This window comes from Leuciscus leuciscus, assembly GCF_965113295.1.
Source record: "Leuciscus leuciscus genome assembly, chromosome: 3".
Taxonomy (NCBI): domain Eukaryota; kingdom Metazoa; phylum Chordata; class Actinopteri; order Cypriniformes; family Leuciscidae; genus Leuciscus; species Leuciscus leuciscus.
Genome location: NC_138727.1, coordinates 50,287,156 through 50,304,638, shown reverse-complemented (window position 1 = coordinate 50,304,638; position 17,483 = coordinate 50,287,156). Strand labels below are relative to the sequence as shown.

Below are 17,483 nucleotides of genomic sequence, written 5' to 3'. Positions count from 1 at the left end.
AAACCGCCATTTCGACACTCGAGGTAAAGCTATAGACCAAATTCAAACTGCCGTGACGGACCACGCTTCGAATATTGCCTCGCTCGAGACACACATAAATGCACAGGATGAGCGTGTGCAAGCCCTGGATACGACTTGTGCTATCCCAACAGAGAGCAATGCTAAATTGCTAGCCAAAGTCATGGATCTCGAGTCCCGTAGCCGGCGCAATAACATAAGAATTATTGGACTACCTGAATCCATTGAAGGGCCCCGACCATCTATCTTCTTCTCAGAACTACTTGCGGAAGTATTTGGGGACGGAGTACTGGAATCTCCGCCGGAATGTGATAGAGCCCACCGGTCGCTGTCTGATAAACCGAGGCCGGGGCAGAAGCCTAGGCCTGTTATCATTCGGCTACATAAATTCCAACAGAAGGAAAAGATCATCCGTGAGGCCAGAGCGAGGAGGGGAAAGATTCACTACCACGGCACACCTAGCACTATTTACGAAGACTATGAGCCGGAGGTGCTGGAACAACGCTCCAAGTACAGAGAGGTGCTATCTGAACTGTACAATCTTGGGCTAAAACCAGCGCTGTTGTTTCCGGCCAGACTTACTATCGTAACGAAGGATGGTGATAAGAGAAGATTTGCATCGGTCACTGAAGTCAAGGACTACATTGCATCTATTCGTCCTGCTGAGGTCTAAACTCGAAGTGACTTGTGGAGTAACTCATGACTGGATCGACTGACTCAAGAAGCAGTATTCGTTAAATGCTTGTATTTCTATACTGACTTAGATGGGCGTATTATACATAGTGTTTGGTTGTTACATATGAAAGTGGTTACTCTAGATCTATAGATGTATTTTATTTGGCATTATGGAGGCATTGTTTTGTATACACCCTTGTGTCCACTTAGTTCATTGATTTAGTTCTAAATTTAGATCACTGTACACTTACAGGCGTACCAAATTATTATTATTATTTTTATTATTTGTTTTTCTCTCTTCCCTCTCCTCCCTTCATTAGGCCTGGTACGTGCTTGTGGTTATTATACACATTTTGTTTTAACACATTTTTAGTCAGTCCATTAGCCACAGACTAAGGTTTCTGCAAGTTTTTTATTTCAACACTTTTGAGCCACTACACACCCAGTGCCTGAGAGTACAGCTGTAGTGCCTATATACAGTTTGTGTGTGATGCACATTGTATGACAGGCAGTACTTGGTTATTACATTTGTTTTGTTTTTATTCATTTTGTTTGGTTCTTAAGTCACAGGCTGGACTAAATACAAGTGTTATCCTAAATGGATTTGTGTTCTGCGCCTTCTATTGCACCACGCCTATTCTCTGCTCCTAAGAATTTGCAGTGGTGCTTATAGTATGTTCGAATATACATGAAAATAGTTATAACGAGTATAAAAATATATTTGTTTTTCCTTTCTTGGCGAATGTACATTGCATGTGATCATAACTTAATTTTTGTTGTTTACTTATTTTATATTTTATATTATATATTTTTGTTTGTATATGGTTTTCGTTTGTCGTCTTTTTCTTTTTTTTCTTTCTTTTTTCAGGACTGGGTTGGAGTTCCCTTTCTGAAATAGGTTGTGCGAACCTTATTAAAATGGTTATCCTGCTGAAGTCCTGGTATCTTTTCCAGCATCTTCCAGTCTGCATTAATAAATCCTTTTTTCGGATTGAATCGAATCGAATCCTAATTGAATGGATTCCTGTGGAATAACAAGCCAGCTCGCATCAGGAAGTCAGTTCTTCAGCTTCCCAAATCTGAAGGGGGTTTAGCACTGCCAAATTTTCGATACTATACTTTTGGGTATGTACACTGTAAAAATGAATACGCTATATCTAATCAGTAAAATTGTGGCAACAGATTACAAGCAATATTATTAATTAAATTGAACAAATTAGAATTGAGTAATAATTAATCAAATTAATTCCTTAAAAGTTAACCATTTAAAATTAGTAAAATTTACAACCATTTTTTTTAAACAAATTTTTTTTTTATTGCCAACATTGAAGACACCTGATGTTAACAAGCAGAATCACTGAAGGAGAAAACGTAATTTTAGTTGGGTAAAATTAGTTGTTTAGTTGTTTGTTTTAGCTGGGCTCTTGACCTTAAATCATTGACTTTAGATGTTGTTTGGCTGCTGTATCTGAGTTATAACAGCCAGATGAACAAATAGACAAGGTGATCTGATGGTGTTGGTTGTGTTTTAACATAATCATTATTTCACAATCATTTGACCTGAATCTCTGAGATCTCTGAATCCCTGAATCCTGAATCCCTGAACTCTGAATCTTATTGATTAGATATAGCGTATTCATTTTTACAGTGTAACATTCATAAATTACTATATTGGGTTGGCCTTAAAAGTTGTGCCTCCAGCCGGCCCTGGGCGCATATAGAGATATCATCCTCTCGTTATTTTTTCTAATATCTGCTCCCAGCTTCCCCTTGGGGTACACAAAATCTCGAGCAATCCAATAGTTATTAATACTATTAAGATTTGGCATCAATTCAGAAAACAATTTGGTCTACATAGAGCATCGATTCATATGCCAATTTCAAATAATCACTTATTTTCCCCGTCCCTTTCAGACAGCTTCTTTGATATTTGGGCAGCTAAGGGTCTCTCTACTCTAAACGACCTGTATGAAAACCAAGTCTTCTCCTCTTTCTCTTCTTTATCAGCTAAATTTAACCTTCCTAATACTCATCTTTTTCATTTTTTTCAAGTGAGGCACTTTATTAAAAAATGATTTCCCCATTTTCCCAATCGTCCACCCGAATCAGAAATTGACCCTGCCCAAAGACGACTGATTTCAACCATTTATGGTAGAATATCTCCTTAACCCCTTCTCCGATTGACTCCCTTAAAGCAAGATTTGGGCATTGACATTTCCGAGGACCAGTGGAAAAACATTCTCAGTTTAGTTCACTCTTCATCTATTTGTGCTAGACATGCCCTAATACAATGTAAAGTGCTTCACAGAGCTCATTTCACTAATGCCATACTGGCTAAATTGTTTCCTAACAGAAGTGATGCCTGTAACAGATGCAGACAATCTCCAGCCGATCATCTTCACATGTTCTGGTCATGCCTGGTGCTATCAGACTACTGGTCCGACATTTTCAGAACTCTCTCACAGGCCATCAATTACACTATGGTCCCCAATTCCTTGACTGTCCTGTCCGGCCTTTCCCCAATCACATGTATACCAGCGCACTGCGTCATTGCCTTTACTACTTTGCTGGCCAGGCGTGCCGTTATTACTGTGTTGAACTGTTCTGCTGATTTTTCCATCTTTTTTTTTCTTTTTCAGACACCTTGTTTCATTTTACATCTGTTGTAACACCCTTTATATGTCTGCAGAAAACGTAATAAAAAAACTTGGGATAAAAAAAATTACTTCTGCACTTCTGCATGTAACACAATTGACTGTTTGCAAAGACCCGCCCCCTTTAGTTACCGTTGCTATGTCCGACAAGCCTCACGCATCACCATGTTCTCACGCAGTGAAAAATACATTGCGGAGCAAAGAGGAAACTGACCCCATGCCGAGAGACAGGACAGAGCAGGAAAGTTGAGCAAGTCTCAACTTTCAAATTTGGTCATTTTTTTGTACGAAATTTAAACAAATACCGTTTTATGGCTTTTATGTGTCGTGACAGATCGCTGAAGAGCCTCAGTTAAAGCTGCAAGTGAAACGATCATCTCTTCCTTCTAGTTAATTCATAGCATAAAATAAATATGAATGATCAGAAGGAATGTTGTTTTAACCGCGGAAAGACGTCAGTACACAACTTTTTTAATGTTTAAATCCACCGACGTTAATCTACTAACTCTCCTGACTGTTTTGTCGGACAAAAATGGCGGATGGTGGATTACGTAGCTGCTCTACTGGTAGTTGGAACTACTGGTCCTCCAGGACTCGAGTTAAAGAGTCCTAATGCAACCTTAATTTAATATGATAAAAAAAAATTAAGCAGGTCGTAGTTAAATTGCTTTATACTGTATGTGTGTGTTTGTATGTTTCTGTGGTCTATTTCTGAGAGTTCAGTAGTTTTACCTGTGACGTCAAGCTGAACTCCAGGAATCCCCGTCCATTTTCCCTCCGCTTTATCTGTAGTAAATCTGCAGTAGTAGATGTGTTTATCAGCTTCTGTTACAGCCGTCAAAGTGATGCTGGAAGTGTGTTTATCTTCTCTGTTACACTGAACTCTTCCTTTTTTTTCTGGATCTGAACACAGATCAGGTAATCCTACAACACCTACAGCAGGTTTGGTCCAGAAAACTGTGCTGATCTCATGACCATCAGGATATTTTACAGTACAGGATATTTTCACTGTTGATCCCTTTAATGCACAAACATATGAATGACTGTAATTCACTCCCCAACCCTTCAGATCATCAGCCGCTGAAACACAGAAATGAGAAAAATAATTAAAGAGACTTACACACACCAAAGATTTCCTTTTGAAACTACAGTAGCTTTATATATTCACCCAAATGAAATTCAGAAATTCCAAGTGTGTGAAATATTTCACTAATATTAATGAATCAGTTTGTACTCACTTTCTACTGTGAGATGAACAGGAGGAGAGCGCAGACGATGATCATTTCCTCTTATGTCACACTGATAGTTTCCCACATCAGAACGACTGACAGGCTGCAGAAGAAGCTGATTCACTTTCACAATTCCTTTAGTGATTCTCTGTGTGTTTCTGTACCAGATGAATGTTGTTTGTTCAGGCAGAGAGCAGCTGCTTTTACATGTCAGAGTGACTGAATCTCCCTCTTTCACTCTCTGCTGTGTCTCCACCTGCAGGTCTGACACAACAACAACAACAACAACATCAACAACAGCATCATCAACAACAACAACATCAACAACAACAACAGATTCACTGTCAGCTTAAACTGAGAGTTCACACAAAATATTTTTCATTATTTATAGTTTTGTTCTAAAGCTTCATGAACTTGTTTCTTTCTTTTATTTTCAGCACAAAGGGAAAGAATGTGTTAATACTGTTCCATCATTAATGAATAACAACACAGGAACAGATTACACAACACTGACGGTGGACTTGCGCTCAGGAGTAGAGCGGATCAATTACGAAAATTTTATTTGAACAAAGTCCTGTTTGCGTTTTTTTATTAAGCCTACTAGCAGTTCAATTTACTTTTATTTGTATAGCGTTTTCCACAATACATATCAATTCAAAGCAGTTTCAATGGCACAATCATTGTATCTGAAATCAACCCACATAGCAACATTTTGACGTCCCAGATCCGGCCCACATCTGGCACACGTGGAAAGATGATCTGGCCCACATGCAGCGTGGAACACTCTCTTGAACAATCTCTTCTTTCCTTCAGTGATTCTGCTTGTTAACAGGCTTATTAAGGCTGAGATTACTTCATATTTGATATACACAGACTTTGTGTCTCAGATAAGGTCCAGTTCTGGTTTATTTCTTTGCTCTTGGCTGAGATGTGGCATTGCTATGGCCTGCTTGTGGCCCAGATCTGGCAAACAGGAGTGAGCCGCCCAAGGGCCGTCATTCCACACTGCATGTGGGCCAGATCATCTTTCTACGTGTGCCAGATGTGGGCCGAATCTGGGATCTGATCTTTTAAAAAAGTTAATTTATTATTTTTCGTAATAAAATATATACCTTTATATAAATAAAGGTGACTTGATGAGTAAAAAAAAAAAAAGTGTAATTTATTATTTAGTGAAAATCTTGACTTTGCATGTATGAGAGTCTTTGAGAACAGCAGTTCAGTCTGAGAACTGTTATTCTGACTGACAAACAAAAAAACATCTGAGAAGAAAGTACAGGCATAATTTTGATATACTTATAGACATTGTGTTTTAATGTGCATGAACTGCTGCTCTCATAAACTCTCATGAATGTACACAGAAGAGATTTTGAGATTAATTTCTGCTTATTATTTTATTTCTCGGTCTAATCTATTTCTGGGAGTTCAGTAGTTTTACCTGTGACGTCAAGCTGAACTCCAGGAATCCCCGTCCATTTTCCCTCCGCTTTATCTGTAGTAAATCTGCAGTAGTAGATGTGTTTATCAGCTTCTGTTACAGCCGTCAAAGTGATGCTGGAAGTGTGTTTATCTTCACTGTCACACTGAACTCTTCCTTTTTTTTCTGGGTCTAAACACAGATCCGGTGGTTCTCCATCAGTTACAACAGTTTTGGTCCAGAAAGCTGTTCTGATCTCATGACCATCAGGATGTGTTAAAGTACAGGATATTGTCACTGTTGATCCCTTTAATGCACAAACATATGAAGGGCTGTAATTCACTCCCCGATCCTGCAGACCATCAACCCCTGAAACACAGAAATGAGGAATGAAGAGACTTTCAGGTGTTTTGAAGCAATGTAAAAAAATATCTTTTTCACTGTTCACCCTTTTTATTTTAACCGCCAGCATAATCATCCTACGGTGGCTGAGAGAGCTCAATGTGCTGCAACTGAAGAAAACAAGTTTTCACCGCCAGAGGTCGCATTATCAAAACACTAAGCTTGATGACGCTATGAAGGAGAGTGGAACGATGGGAGATTGTCGTTTTCACCATCCAGAGATGAATAGAATTCATGAATCATGTTCACGGATGAGGTAATGAATTCGTTTTTTTATTACCTGTACATTTGATCACATTGTTTAATGTCATCGTAATAAATTATCTGCAAGGAACATGAAATGTAATGCTATAATAGCCTGTTACTGATATGTATTTGTCAAATGATTCGGTGGGTTAATGCTGCACAGTTTTACGTGTTTAAAAAAATCATACTAAAAGTACATTTGAACAAACCCACAGTATTTGCAAGTAATGGCTAAATAGTTTTGTGCAACACATACTGTATTTATTTTCACTGCCATAGACTTGATCACCAGACTTGATAAAAAGCATTACTAAAGTACAAACAAAGTGCAATATAACTGTGTACAATAAATTATATATATTTGTTCACCTGTCTATTAAAACACACAGAGCAGATTCTCTGTCAAGTCCAAGTTTGTCAAGCTCTCTCCATCTTGTTTTGTTTCTCCGCTTGTCCCAAAGTGGACAATCCAGGTGATTGGAACAAAATACTGAGGAGGACTTTTACTTTCTGAACCTGGACTTTACACCTCTGGCCACATGTCAGCCAAGAGCAAAAGAAATAAACCAGAACTGGACCTTATCTGAGCCACAAAATCTGTGTATATTAAATATGGAATAATTTCAGCCACAGTCTCAGATGAAATCAACTGAAGAGAAAAGAAGACATTAAATCTGTGAAGATCTCAGCAGAGGAGGATTAAACAACTCCACAAACAGCATTACCAGCTTCACTTATTACTAACCAGACTGACTTTATTTCTGTCAGACGTCTACAGAAGTTCTTATTAATAATAGTTTGGCTTGTACTCACTTCTTTGTGTTTATGAAAACATATTGAAAAATATTAATAACTTCCCCTTTTTTTTTTGAAAAGCAACATCATCTGAATACACACAAATATCAAGAATCAGCATATGAATCTCATGGCTCCCAGCATGCATTGCGGCATGAAGCATTGAGATTCAAATGCTGATTCTTGATATGTGTATGTTGCTTTTTTTTTTAAAAAAGGGGGAAGTTATTAATGTTTTTCAAGTTATCCTCACACCAGTGTTGAATATCAAGACGTGCAGTCCTGGGGCTACTGTACTCAATGATGTGATATTCTTAACACATAACCTATATAATCAGAAACTAGATTCTGAATGAGATCTGTACATGAGACAATTACATGATGATTACATCATCATCAAGAGACTCTCATCATCATCATGTTTTCTCTTACTGTTCTTTCCATAACAAACATAGTTACAATAGCCAGAGTAATGTTGAAAAAATCAAGTGTCAAACTGACCAACTAAAGCAAACACTGATCACCATAATGGTGACATCAATCAGAACTTATTTTCAATAAATCATCAACATCTAAAGCTCTGTTAAATTTCAACAAGAATTTTTTAGACATCTGAAAGAAATAGTCAGTCTGGTTGTGGTTAGTAATAAGTGATGCTGGTAATGCTGTTTTTGGAGTTTGTGGAGTTGTTTAATTCCTCCTAACTTCGACACTGCTTCAGTGGTGTTTTTTCTATTTGCATGTGTTTTCTTCAGTTTCAGCATGTTGAACTCTCTCAGCCACCGTACATGTCAGTTGAGTTTATAAAAAACTAAAAAGTGTGAAGAGCTCAATCATCTTTTCAAAGAGTGTAAAAATATTTGACAACACGTTACAATAAGGTTCATTATGTATTAACCAACATGAACTAACAATGAGCAATACATTTGTTACAGTATTCATTCATCTTTCATAATGTTAGTTAATAAAAATAGAGCTGTTCATTGTTTGTTCATGTTAATTCACAGTGCATTAACTAATGTTAACAAATACAACTTCTGATTTCAATAATGTAATAGTAAATGTAAAAATTAATATTAACTAAGATTAATAAATGCTGAATAAGTATTGTTAATTCTTAGTTCATATTAACTAATGAACCTTATTGTAAAGTGTTACCAAATATCAGTATAGTGAGTGAAACTGAAGACTCACCCGCAGTCATGATCACTACGATCAGAGGAAGAGACTTTATGAGAGACGACACCATAGTGACTTCTGCAATCATAAAACTGACAATTATGACATTATGAGCATCATCTATACACAACATCACAAACTCTATTGATAAAGCACATGATGATTAATAATTCACGGCTCATTGAAGGCTTGATGTGAACTGATGATGTTTCTCATGTCAGGCCTCGTGTGTCTAAAGAGCTTCACACAATATTTACACATGAATCTACAACAGATATTGAGCTTTTGGAGTTTCAATCACTTCATCAAATCAACATTCACCTAAAACAGTTTTATAAATTGTAGCCCTACCTAAATATTTTAGTTCATAAACAATAATGTATAAATGGTCTTACCGCTCTGAAGTGTCAATGTTTCAGTGTCGACGGCCAAATGAGGAAAACATCCGCAGTTTAAGACGTCAGACGCTGCAGTTTTCACACTTTATAAAGAGCATCTAAATGTTGGTCTTCCTCTTCCTGGTTATGAGTGACCGTCATCTCAACTACACAAGAACAACTGGAGAAGAAAGTTAACGTCTCAGATGTCAAACACACACAAGCTTTACATGTATCTCTGTAGAGCTCAGTATTGTCAGATCTTTGTGAGAGAATATGTGAAAGATGTTTGCTTTGAGAAAGAACAGTGTAAAGATGCTCATCATGTCTGCAGGAGCGTCTGAGCAGCATCTTTACAGCTCTTAGTTTCACTTCCTCTTTCTGACACAAACTCTGTGTTTAACACATGAAGTGCTGGACAACACACACATACACACACAGTCATAGCCATCAGCTACATTGAGGTTAAGTGGGTCAATGGCAGTTTCTGACAGACGACACAAGCACTCAGAGACCAGACCGACGACAGATACAGGAGAAATAGTTTTAATGGTCTTCATAAACACTAATACATCACTGATGGATCTATTTAATAACTCCTAATAATGGAGCAGTGATGTTCACTGCAGAGCCAAATGACGTCCAGCTCCTCCTCAGTGGATCTAATGGGTGGAGGGAGAGAGTTATGGGTCGGTTAGGGTGTTGTTGGACCGTCTCGCTCCACCCATTACACCCAAATTACATCCAGAGAGAAGAGCTGGACTTCTCTCTCCACCCACGACTCTGCAGTGAACAGCCTCTCAAAATAGAGGAATTACATCCATTACTCAAATCTTTCCTGCACTTCCATTGACTTTACTGTCATCTAGTGGTCAAAAAGATCCAGTGCACTTTACTGCCATTACAGCAGCTTTTACATCTGACTCTTGGACACGTTCATTTTAGAAGTAATAAAAGTTACTAAAGTTGTATGTCTTTCTATATTGTTCACTATGCGTTTATAAATCAATCATGTAAATAGGAGAAGCTAATGTGTGCTTCATTTATGTATTACAAAGATATTGTAAAAAAAAAAATGCACATATGTAAAATGAATGAAGCTTTATATAGTCAGGATGGGAAATGAACACCCGTCACCAGCCAAATACTGGAACTTTAGGACAATAGCTGGTTATTTTGCTTAATCAATGTGTCGCTAATCCAACATCTCAAATTATCCTGCGAACGCGTATTGTAAGACTGGGAAAACTGGAAGAGAGGGCAACTCTCTGAGAAAACAAAGGAAATTAACATCTGAATTCTCTTGCTATATTAACATCCCCATTCGAGACACGATCATACTTGATTTGATCACCTCCCAGTTTACAATTCTGTCTCAATGCGACTGGTACAAAGGTCTCATCCCCAAAGAAGTCAGACAAAAGGTGATAAAGTTTTTAAGAGTTTAGACACATCAGCATCAAGATACATGTTTATTTGAGTTGCTGGCCTTTTAAACACTACAACAATTATTAGGATCCTCTATTAAAGATACAGTAGAACTAAATCCAGTCAACAGAGCAATCCGACATGACAGAGAAACTAGAAACTTACAATCAGATACAGATTTTACTGCGTTTAACATGAAAATACTGCTTTACTGTGCAATTAACATATACAAATAAAATGTGTAATACTCCAGTGAAGCAGACAATCAAGTATCGACTACGTTATTGCAGTGTTACTTTAAATTGCACAAGTTTTCTCCTCTAATGCATTTGCTTTGCTGCACAAATATAACATGTGAAATAAAGGCTAAAATATAGATTTGCAAGACTAATACAAAACAACTATTCTGCCAACTCTTATAAGCTCAATGACAATATACACAGCTTAAGAAAGCAGAATGTTATTGAAAATAAAATGATGTTTATGAGCTCATAATGATGGATTATCAGTTTGTGAGGAGCATCAGATGTATATTAGAAGATTTTTTCATAGGGGTGGCCAGGCAAGGGCCAGCAACCAGTCTGGGGTGGCACAGAAATCTTAATTATTTTATCATAAAAAAATTATTTGATAATGTATTGGACTGTTTTAGTGCCTACACAACTGAATAAAGTTAATTTGTACTTAATTGTAATTGAGATAGTAGTGAATTGGTAATCATGGAATACTGAGTGAATTTTATATTTTTTTATTATTACCCACCACCTCATATTAAAATTAATTAAATAGTAATAAAAGTGCACACACTATAGCTAAAGTTCAACTTGCTCAGTTAGCTTGGTTTTGGTTCTCAAAATCTCCAATAGCTTGTTCTACATTGTTGCATCTTCATGGATGAGATAACATGCAGATAAATACTGTAGTCCAAAGGTTATTCAACCTTCAATGCGTTTTATATAATCAATGAACTCTTCAACCAATTCTGAGTTTGTCAAAAAAAAGTTTAACTTTCTATATTAGTTGTCAAAATAAACAATTGCAACAGTTCTATCATACCTAAATTAAAAAGGAAAACAACAAGCTTTACATGTATCTCTGTAGAGCTCAGTATTGTCAGATCTTTGTGAGAGAATATGTGAAAGATGTTTGCTCCTTCAGTGATCCTTATTTTCTCCTTCAGTGATTCTGCTTGTTAACATCAGGTGTCTTCACTAATGCTCAATAAACACTCAATTAATCACTCAATTATCTCAATGACTTTAACTCTGCTTCAGTGTTACTTATAACACTCTGAGTGTGGACTCATATAAACACTGAGAGTGTTAATTTAACACTGGGGATTTTGCTGAATCACTGAAGGAAAGACAAACACAAGAACTACAACTGACTTTGACGCACTAAGAAACAGCGTTATGTGGAAACGCACCCTGACCTTCTGCCGTCAGTCTGAAGCTCTGGCTACGCGAGACTAATTGATCAAACAGCTTTACAAAAATACCTGAAATAGTTTGCGATTCAGTTCGATTCATTATTTTAGACAGTTCAACCGTACACTGAATGCTTTTTAATATATATTGTATCGGGATGTTGTGGCCGAGCGACCACTTGGGATTTTTTAAATCCTCAATGAAGGCAAGGTTGAAGATAAAACGTACTCGGTTACTAACGTAACCTCGGTTCTCTCTAGAAGAGGGAACGAGTACTGCGTAAGATATCTTACGCTAGGGGAAAATCCTTTTCCGCGAGATATTGAAGCCAAAAATTATCCTTAATTTTGTAATAATGCAAAACGCGTTGCAGCAGCAATGCAGACATAGGCGAGACAGCTCGCGCGCCTATTGGCTGCTCTGCGGCAACTGCAGCAGCCTATCGAGCGAGGCCTGGCGTGACGTCAGACCCAATCAGGGCACTTCGCGCCCGCTGCGTCACGTCCCGCCGAAATGGGCGTGGTCTAGGCCTATAAATATCGCTCGCAGGCAGCTATTATCTGGTTTTTCATCATCGAAGCAACCAGAGCGTGTGCATGCACGGCAAGATACGCAGTACTCGTTCCCTCTTCTAGAGAGAACCGAGGTTACGTTAGTAACCGAGTACGTTCTCTTACGAGAGGTCTCTCGTACTGCGTAAGATATCTTACGCTAGGGGACCCAATGTAAAACGCCGTGCATGCTGAGATCTGACACCAAAGACCCAAGGGCGAAAGCCCGGGGTACATATAGTGCACAATCACTCAGTGAACTCACAGAGAGTCCGGAAAGAAGGAGGGGTGCAGCCTCACTTTTCCACATAAAGTAGCGTCGATGGGACGCGAATTTCATCATACAGACAGGGCGGGGTACGGCCTGAACTGATGGGGAAAAATGTGGGTCTTACACAGTTTGCCCAGCTTTAAACTGTCGAACATTGAGCTGTGCTCAGCAAACGCAGCATTCTGAGCTGAACGCATCAGGTCAGATAATACTGGTAGTTTAGACCGACAGCAGCCTGGCCTGCAGGGCGGGAACCTCTAGGTTATAAAACCTTATAAATGTAGACGGGGAGGCCCAGCCTGCCGCCATACAAATATCTTGCAAGGCAATCCCACTTGACCAGGCCCACGAAGAGGCCATGCCTCTCGTGGAATGCGCTCTGACACCCAAAGGGCACTGCATGCCCTTGGAGGCGTATGCCAGCGCTATAGCATCAACTATCCATCTGGATAGGCTCTGTTTCGACGCGGCTAGTCCCTTAGAACGTCCGCTAAACGAAACAAAGAGCTGTTCCGTCTGTCTGAAAACAGACGAGCGAGACACATAAGCTCGTAATGCCCTGACTGGGCAAAGGAGGCTCGCGTCTCTTTCCTCATCAGGGACCGGTAGGGCTGACAGAGAGATAATCTGCGCCCTAAACGGTGTGTTGAGGGATTTTGGAACATAACCGTGCTTAGGTTTGAGTATAACTTTTGAGTCATTGGGCCCAAACTCCATGCACGCCGCGCTCACAGAGAGCGCGTGCAGATCCCCTATGCTCTTCACTGAAGCGAGAGCCAGCAAAAACACCGTTTTGAAAGACAGGTGTTTCAAATCGATTGACTGTAAAGGCTCAAATGGCGCACCTTTCATGGCTTCCAGAACCGTAGAAAGGTCCCATACGGGGACTGAGGGAGGTCTGGGAGGATTCAGTCTCTTAGCTCCTCTAAGGAAGCGGATGACTAAATCGTTCCTTCCTATTGACTGACCAAGCGTTGTTTCTGAGAACGCTGCTATAGCCGCCACATAAACTTTGAGCGTGGAGGGGGCCCTGCCCCCATCCAACAGCTCTTGTAGGAAGGAAAACACCTCCGTCACATCACAGTTTGTGGGTGACACACCACGGGCTGTGCACCAGCCCGAAAACACTGACCATTTCGAAGAATAGAGTCGTCTTGTAGACGGAGCTCTAGCCTGCGTGATCGTGTTTAATACTCCTTTAGGGAGTCCAACATGTACCCGTTGATGGCCCAGACATGAAGGGACCATAGTTCCGGGTGAGGATGCCAGATCGAGCCGCGGGCCTGTGAGAGGAGATCTCTCCTCACTGGTACTGGCCACGGGGCAGTACTTGCTAACTGCATCACGGCTGGGAACCAAGGTTGGTTTTTCCAGAACGGTGCTACCAGCAGTACTGAGCATCCTTCTTCCCTGAACCGTTCTATCACCTGAGGCAGGAGAGAGACGGGGGGAAAAGCATAGAGCGGGCGGCGGGGCCACACATGGGCCAGCGCGCTCCTGCTCTTGGAGAAAAATTCTTGACAGTGAGCGTTTTCTTGAGACGCAAACAGGTCCACTTCCGCTCTGCCGAATTTCTTCCACAGCAGTTGGACTGTCTGTGGGTGTAGAGACCATTCGCCTGCCGGAACATTGTTCCTGGACAGTCTGTCTGGTCCTATATTCATGATCCCTGGCACGTGCGCTGCTCTGAGCGAGCGCAGGTTGCACTGAGCCCATACCAGGAGGCGTTCTGCCAGCCTGTACAGTTTCTCGGATCTGATGCCGCCCTGGCGATTTATGTAGGACACCACAGACATGTTGTCTGAACGGACCAAGACGTGGTGACCTTTTATTTGGGGACAAAAACGCGTCAGCGCCGTGTCTACTGCCAGCATTTCGAGGCAGTTTATGTGCAGGAGCTTCTCCCGTTCTGACCACTGGCCGAAGAACGGTCTGCCCTCGAGCAGCGCTCCCCATCCCGAGGTGGACGCGTCCGTGGACACCACTTTCACCCTCGAGGAAGTCCCCAGGCTTACACCTGATTGGTACCAGTCGTTCGCTTTCCAGGGTTTCAGAGCTGTAACGCATTTCTGATTGACCCTGAGGCGAAGCAAACCGGGTGCCCACGCTTCGCGTGGGACTCGCGCTTTCAGCCAAAACTGCAGCGGGCGCATGCGGAGCAGACCCAGCTGGAGCACTGACGATGCTGAGGCCATGAGACCTAGCATCTTCTGAAATCTCTTGAGCGGGACAGACGCGCCGCAGCGAAAAGAGTTCGCTGTGCGTCGAATGTCTACCGCGCGCTGTTGTGATAGTCGCGCTATCATGGATAGTGAGTCCAGTTCTGTGCCCAGGAAAGATATTTTCTGACTGGGTGACAGGGAGCTCTTCGCCCAATTGACACTCAGACCCAAATCCTCGAGGTGATCGAGTAAAATGGTCGTGTGTTCTATGAGCACTGCGCGAGATTGCGCTAGAATCAGCCAATCGTCCAAATAGTTCAGCACTCGCATGCCTCTCATTCTGAGGGGTGCGAGCGCCGCATCCATGCACTTCGTAAATGTACGGGGTGCTAGGGACAAACCGAATGGCAGGACTGTGTACTGATATGCCTGGCCCTCGAAGGCGAATCTCAAATATCGCCTGTGACGTGACGCTATCTGTATTTGAAAATACGCGTCTTTCAGATCTATTGACACAAACCAATCTCCTTGGCGAATCTGCACAAGGATTTGCCTGGTCGTGAGCATCCTGAACTGTCGCTTCACAAGCACTTTGTTCAGTTGCCTTAGATCTAGTATGGGTCTGAGACCCCCGTCTTTTTTCGGTACCAGGAAGTATCTGCTGTATAGCCCTCCCTCGCTCTGATCTTGAGAGAGAGGTTCTATGGCCCCTTTGCTCAATAGTTTCGTCACTTCGGCTCGAAGTAGATGTGCTACTTCTGTTTTTACCGTGGTCTTGACGCGCGCCACATAGCGGCGAGGGCGTCGGCGAAACTGCAGCGAATAGCCTCTTTCTATAATGTTCAGCACCCACTTCGAAAACCCCGGGTAGCTTTGCCCATGCGTCTGCATGGATAGCTAGGGGTCGAATACGAAGCGCGCTCCGCTCGCTCAGCGATGGAGAAGCTTCGGTGTGCTGTAACACAAGCGTGTCGCTCGTGACATTTGAGGCATGGGGCGCGCTGATGACAGCGGGCAGATTGGCCGCGCTCGACTCCTCTGCGGTGGTTAACCGCGAGGGGGAGGGCTGGGCGGTTCCCGTGGGAACTGTCATGTCTATGTGTGGATGTGGGCGCGGGACAGCGGGCACATTTATCACACCGAAAGCATCGTTCGCTTGCGTGAAGCGAGTGCACGTTGGTTTCGTTTTTACAGAAACCGTGAGACATGCATAACGTGGTGTTAGTGGGCACATTCACCATGTTTGAAGCGCAATCGGTCTGAGCCGATTCATGTGCGCGAGCCCTGTGTGACGGGCTGTGCTTGTGTGTAGAGATGGGCACTGGGCAGTGGGCATTCTTCTTACACATAAAGCACCATCGGCCGTGGCCGGGACACCAGAAAAAATTCACACTTATGGGATTTATCTGGGTAGCCGTAAAAACGGCGTTTGTGTGCAGGCAAGCGGGTGACAGAACCGACTTGTTTACTGCAGGATACACTGGAACAGTCACATTTACTGGAACTGAACGAGCGAGAAGTTGCCATAGAAACAGAGAGCGTCAACATGCTGGCGTTTATTGCAGGCCTGCGTGCATTACAACAGGCTTGTTCACTGCAATATTGACATTTCCAGTCGCCTGAATTCCAGAGGGGAATGGGAAATGTATAGGAAAAAGGAGGTTGGTCCGTCCGCAGCGGGACCAGAAAAACTCCCTTTTTTTCCTTACGCCAGTGACGCACAGAACACCATAGAAACGGTGTTTGGGTGCAGGCGAGCGGGTTGTACAACGCGCTCGTTGGCTGCAAAATACACATCTGCAGTCACCTTTTCAGGGAACTGACAGAGCGAGCATTGACGGCATAAGAGAGCGTCAACGTGCTGGCGTTTGTTTGCAGGCATGCGTGTATTACAACAGGTTTGCTCACTGCAATACTGACATTTCCAGTCGCCCGAACTTCAGAGGGGAATGAGAAATGTACGAGAAAGAGGAGGTCGGTCCGTCCGCGGGGGGACCAGAAAACGCTCTTTTCTCCTTTCGCCAGTGACGCACGGAAACCATAGAAACGGTGTTTGGGTGCAGGCGAGCGGGTTGTGCAACGCGCTCGTTGGCTGCAAAATGCACGTCTGCAGTCGCTTTTCAGGGAACTGACAGAGCGAAGCATTGGCGGCATAATTTTAACTGCCGCTAGACCGGGATTCGAACTCCGGTCTCTCGTGAGAAAAACCAATGATTCCGCCACTGAGCCACAGGGGGGGAACGCAAAGGTTTTCGGATGCACGAGCATATAAGAGCGTCACATGCTTTCTTCGGCGTATGCTTGCAGGCGCGCTTGTATTAAAACAGGCTCGCCTGCTGCAATATTGATATTTCCAGTCGCATGATCAGGGAACTGGGAATATGTATGAGAAATTGAAGGTCAGTCCATCCTCAGAGGGACTAAAAACACACCTTTCTCCTTTCGCCGGTGAGTGACGCATGAATGGGGCGCAGAAGGCAGGGTAGCTTTCTTATAACGTAAAGAAAAACTAACCCCGACCGTCCGCTTCCAGCCTCCCTTGTGAGCGGCGCAGTTTGCGCGGCTTGAACAGAGGGAGAGAGAAAGCTAGCCCCGTGACCGCCCGCTCCTGACATCCTCTGTGAGCGGCGCGGTGTGCGCGGCTCGAACAGA

General features: G+C 42.1%; 1 protein-coding gene across 1 annotated transcript in view; it reads right to left on the bottom strand.

The window, feature by feature from the left end:
* LOC309493629 (sialoadhesin-like) overlaps positions 1–9,930 on the bottom strand; it is a 343,044-nt gene extending 333,114 nt beyond the window's left edge. The window contains exons 1-5 of the mRNA XM_082162774.1: positions 9,011–9,930; positions 8,631–8,693; positions 6,015–6,362; positions 4,586–4,840; positions 4,080–4,427 (exon numbers count right to left, since the gene is read on the bottom strand). Of these exons, the coding sequence (XP_082018900.1) occupies positions 4,080–4,427; positions 4,586–4,840; positions 6,015–6,362; positions 8,631–8,685 (1,006 nt within the window). The 5' untranslated portion in view covers positions 8,686–8,693; positions 9,011–9,930. The remainder of the gene's footprint in view (positions 1–4,079; positions 4,428–4,585; positions 4,841–6,014; positions 6,363–8,630; positions 8,694–9,010) is intronic.
* Between the last annotated feature and the right edge of the window lie 7,553 nt (positions 9,931–17,483).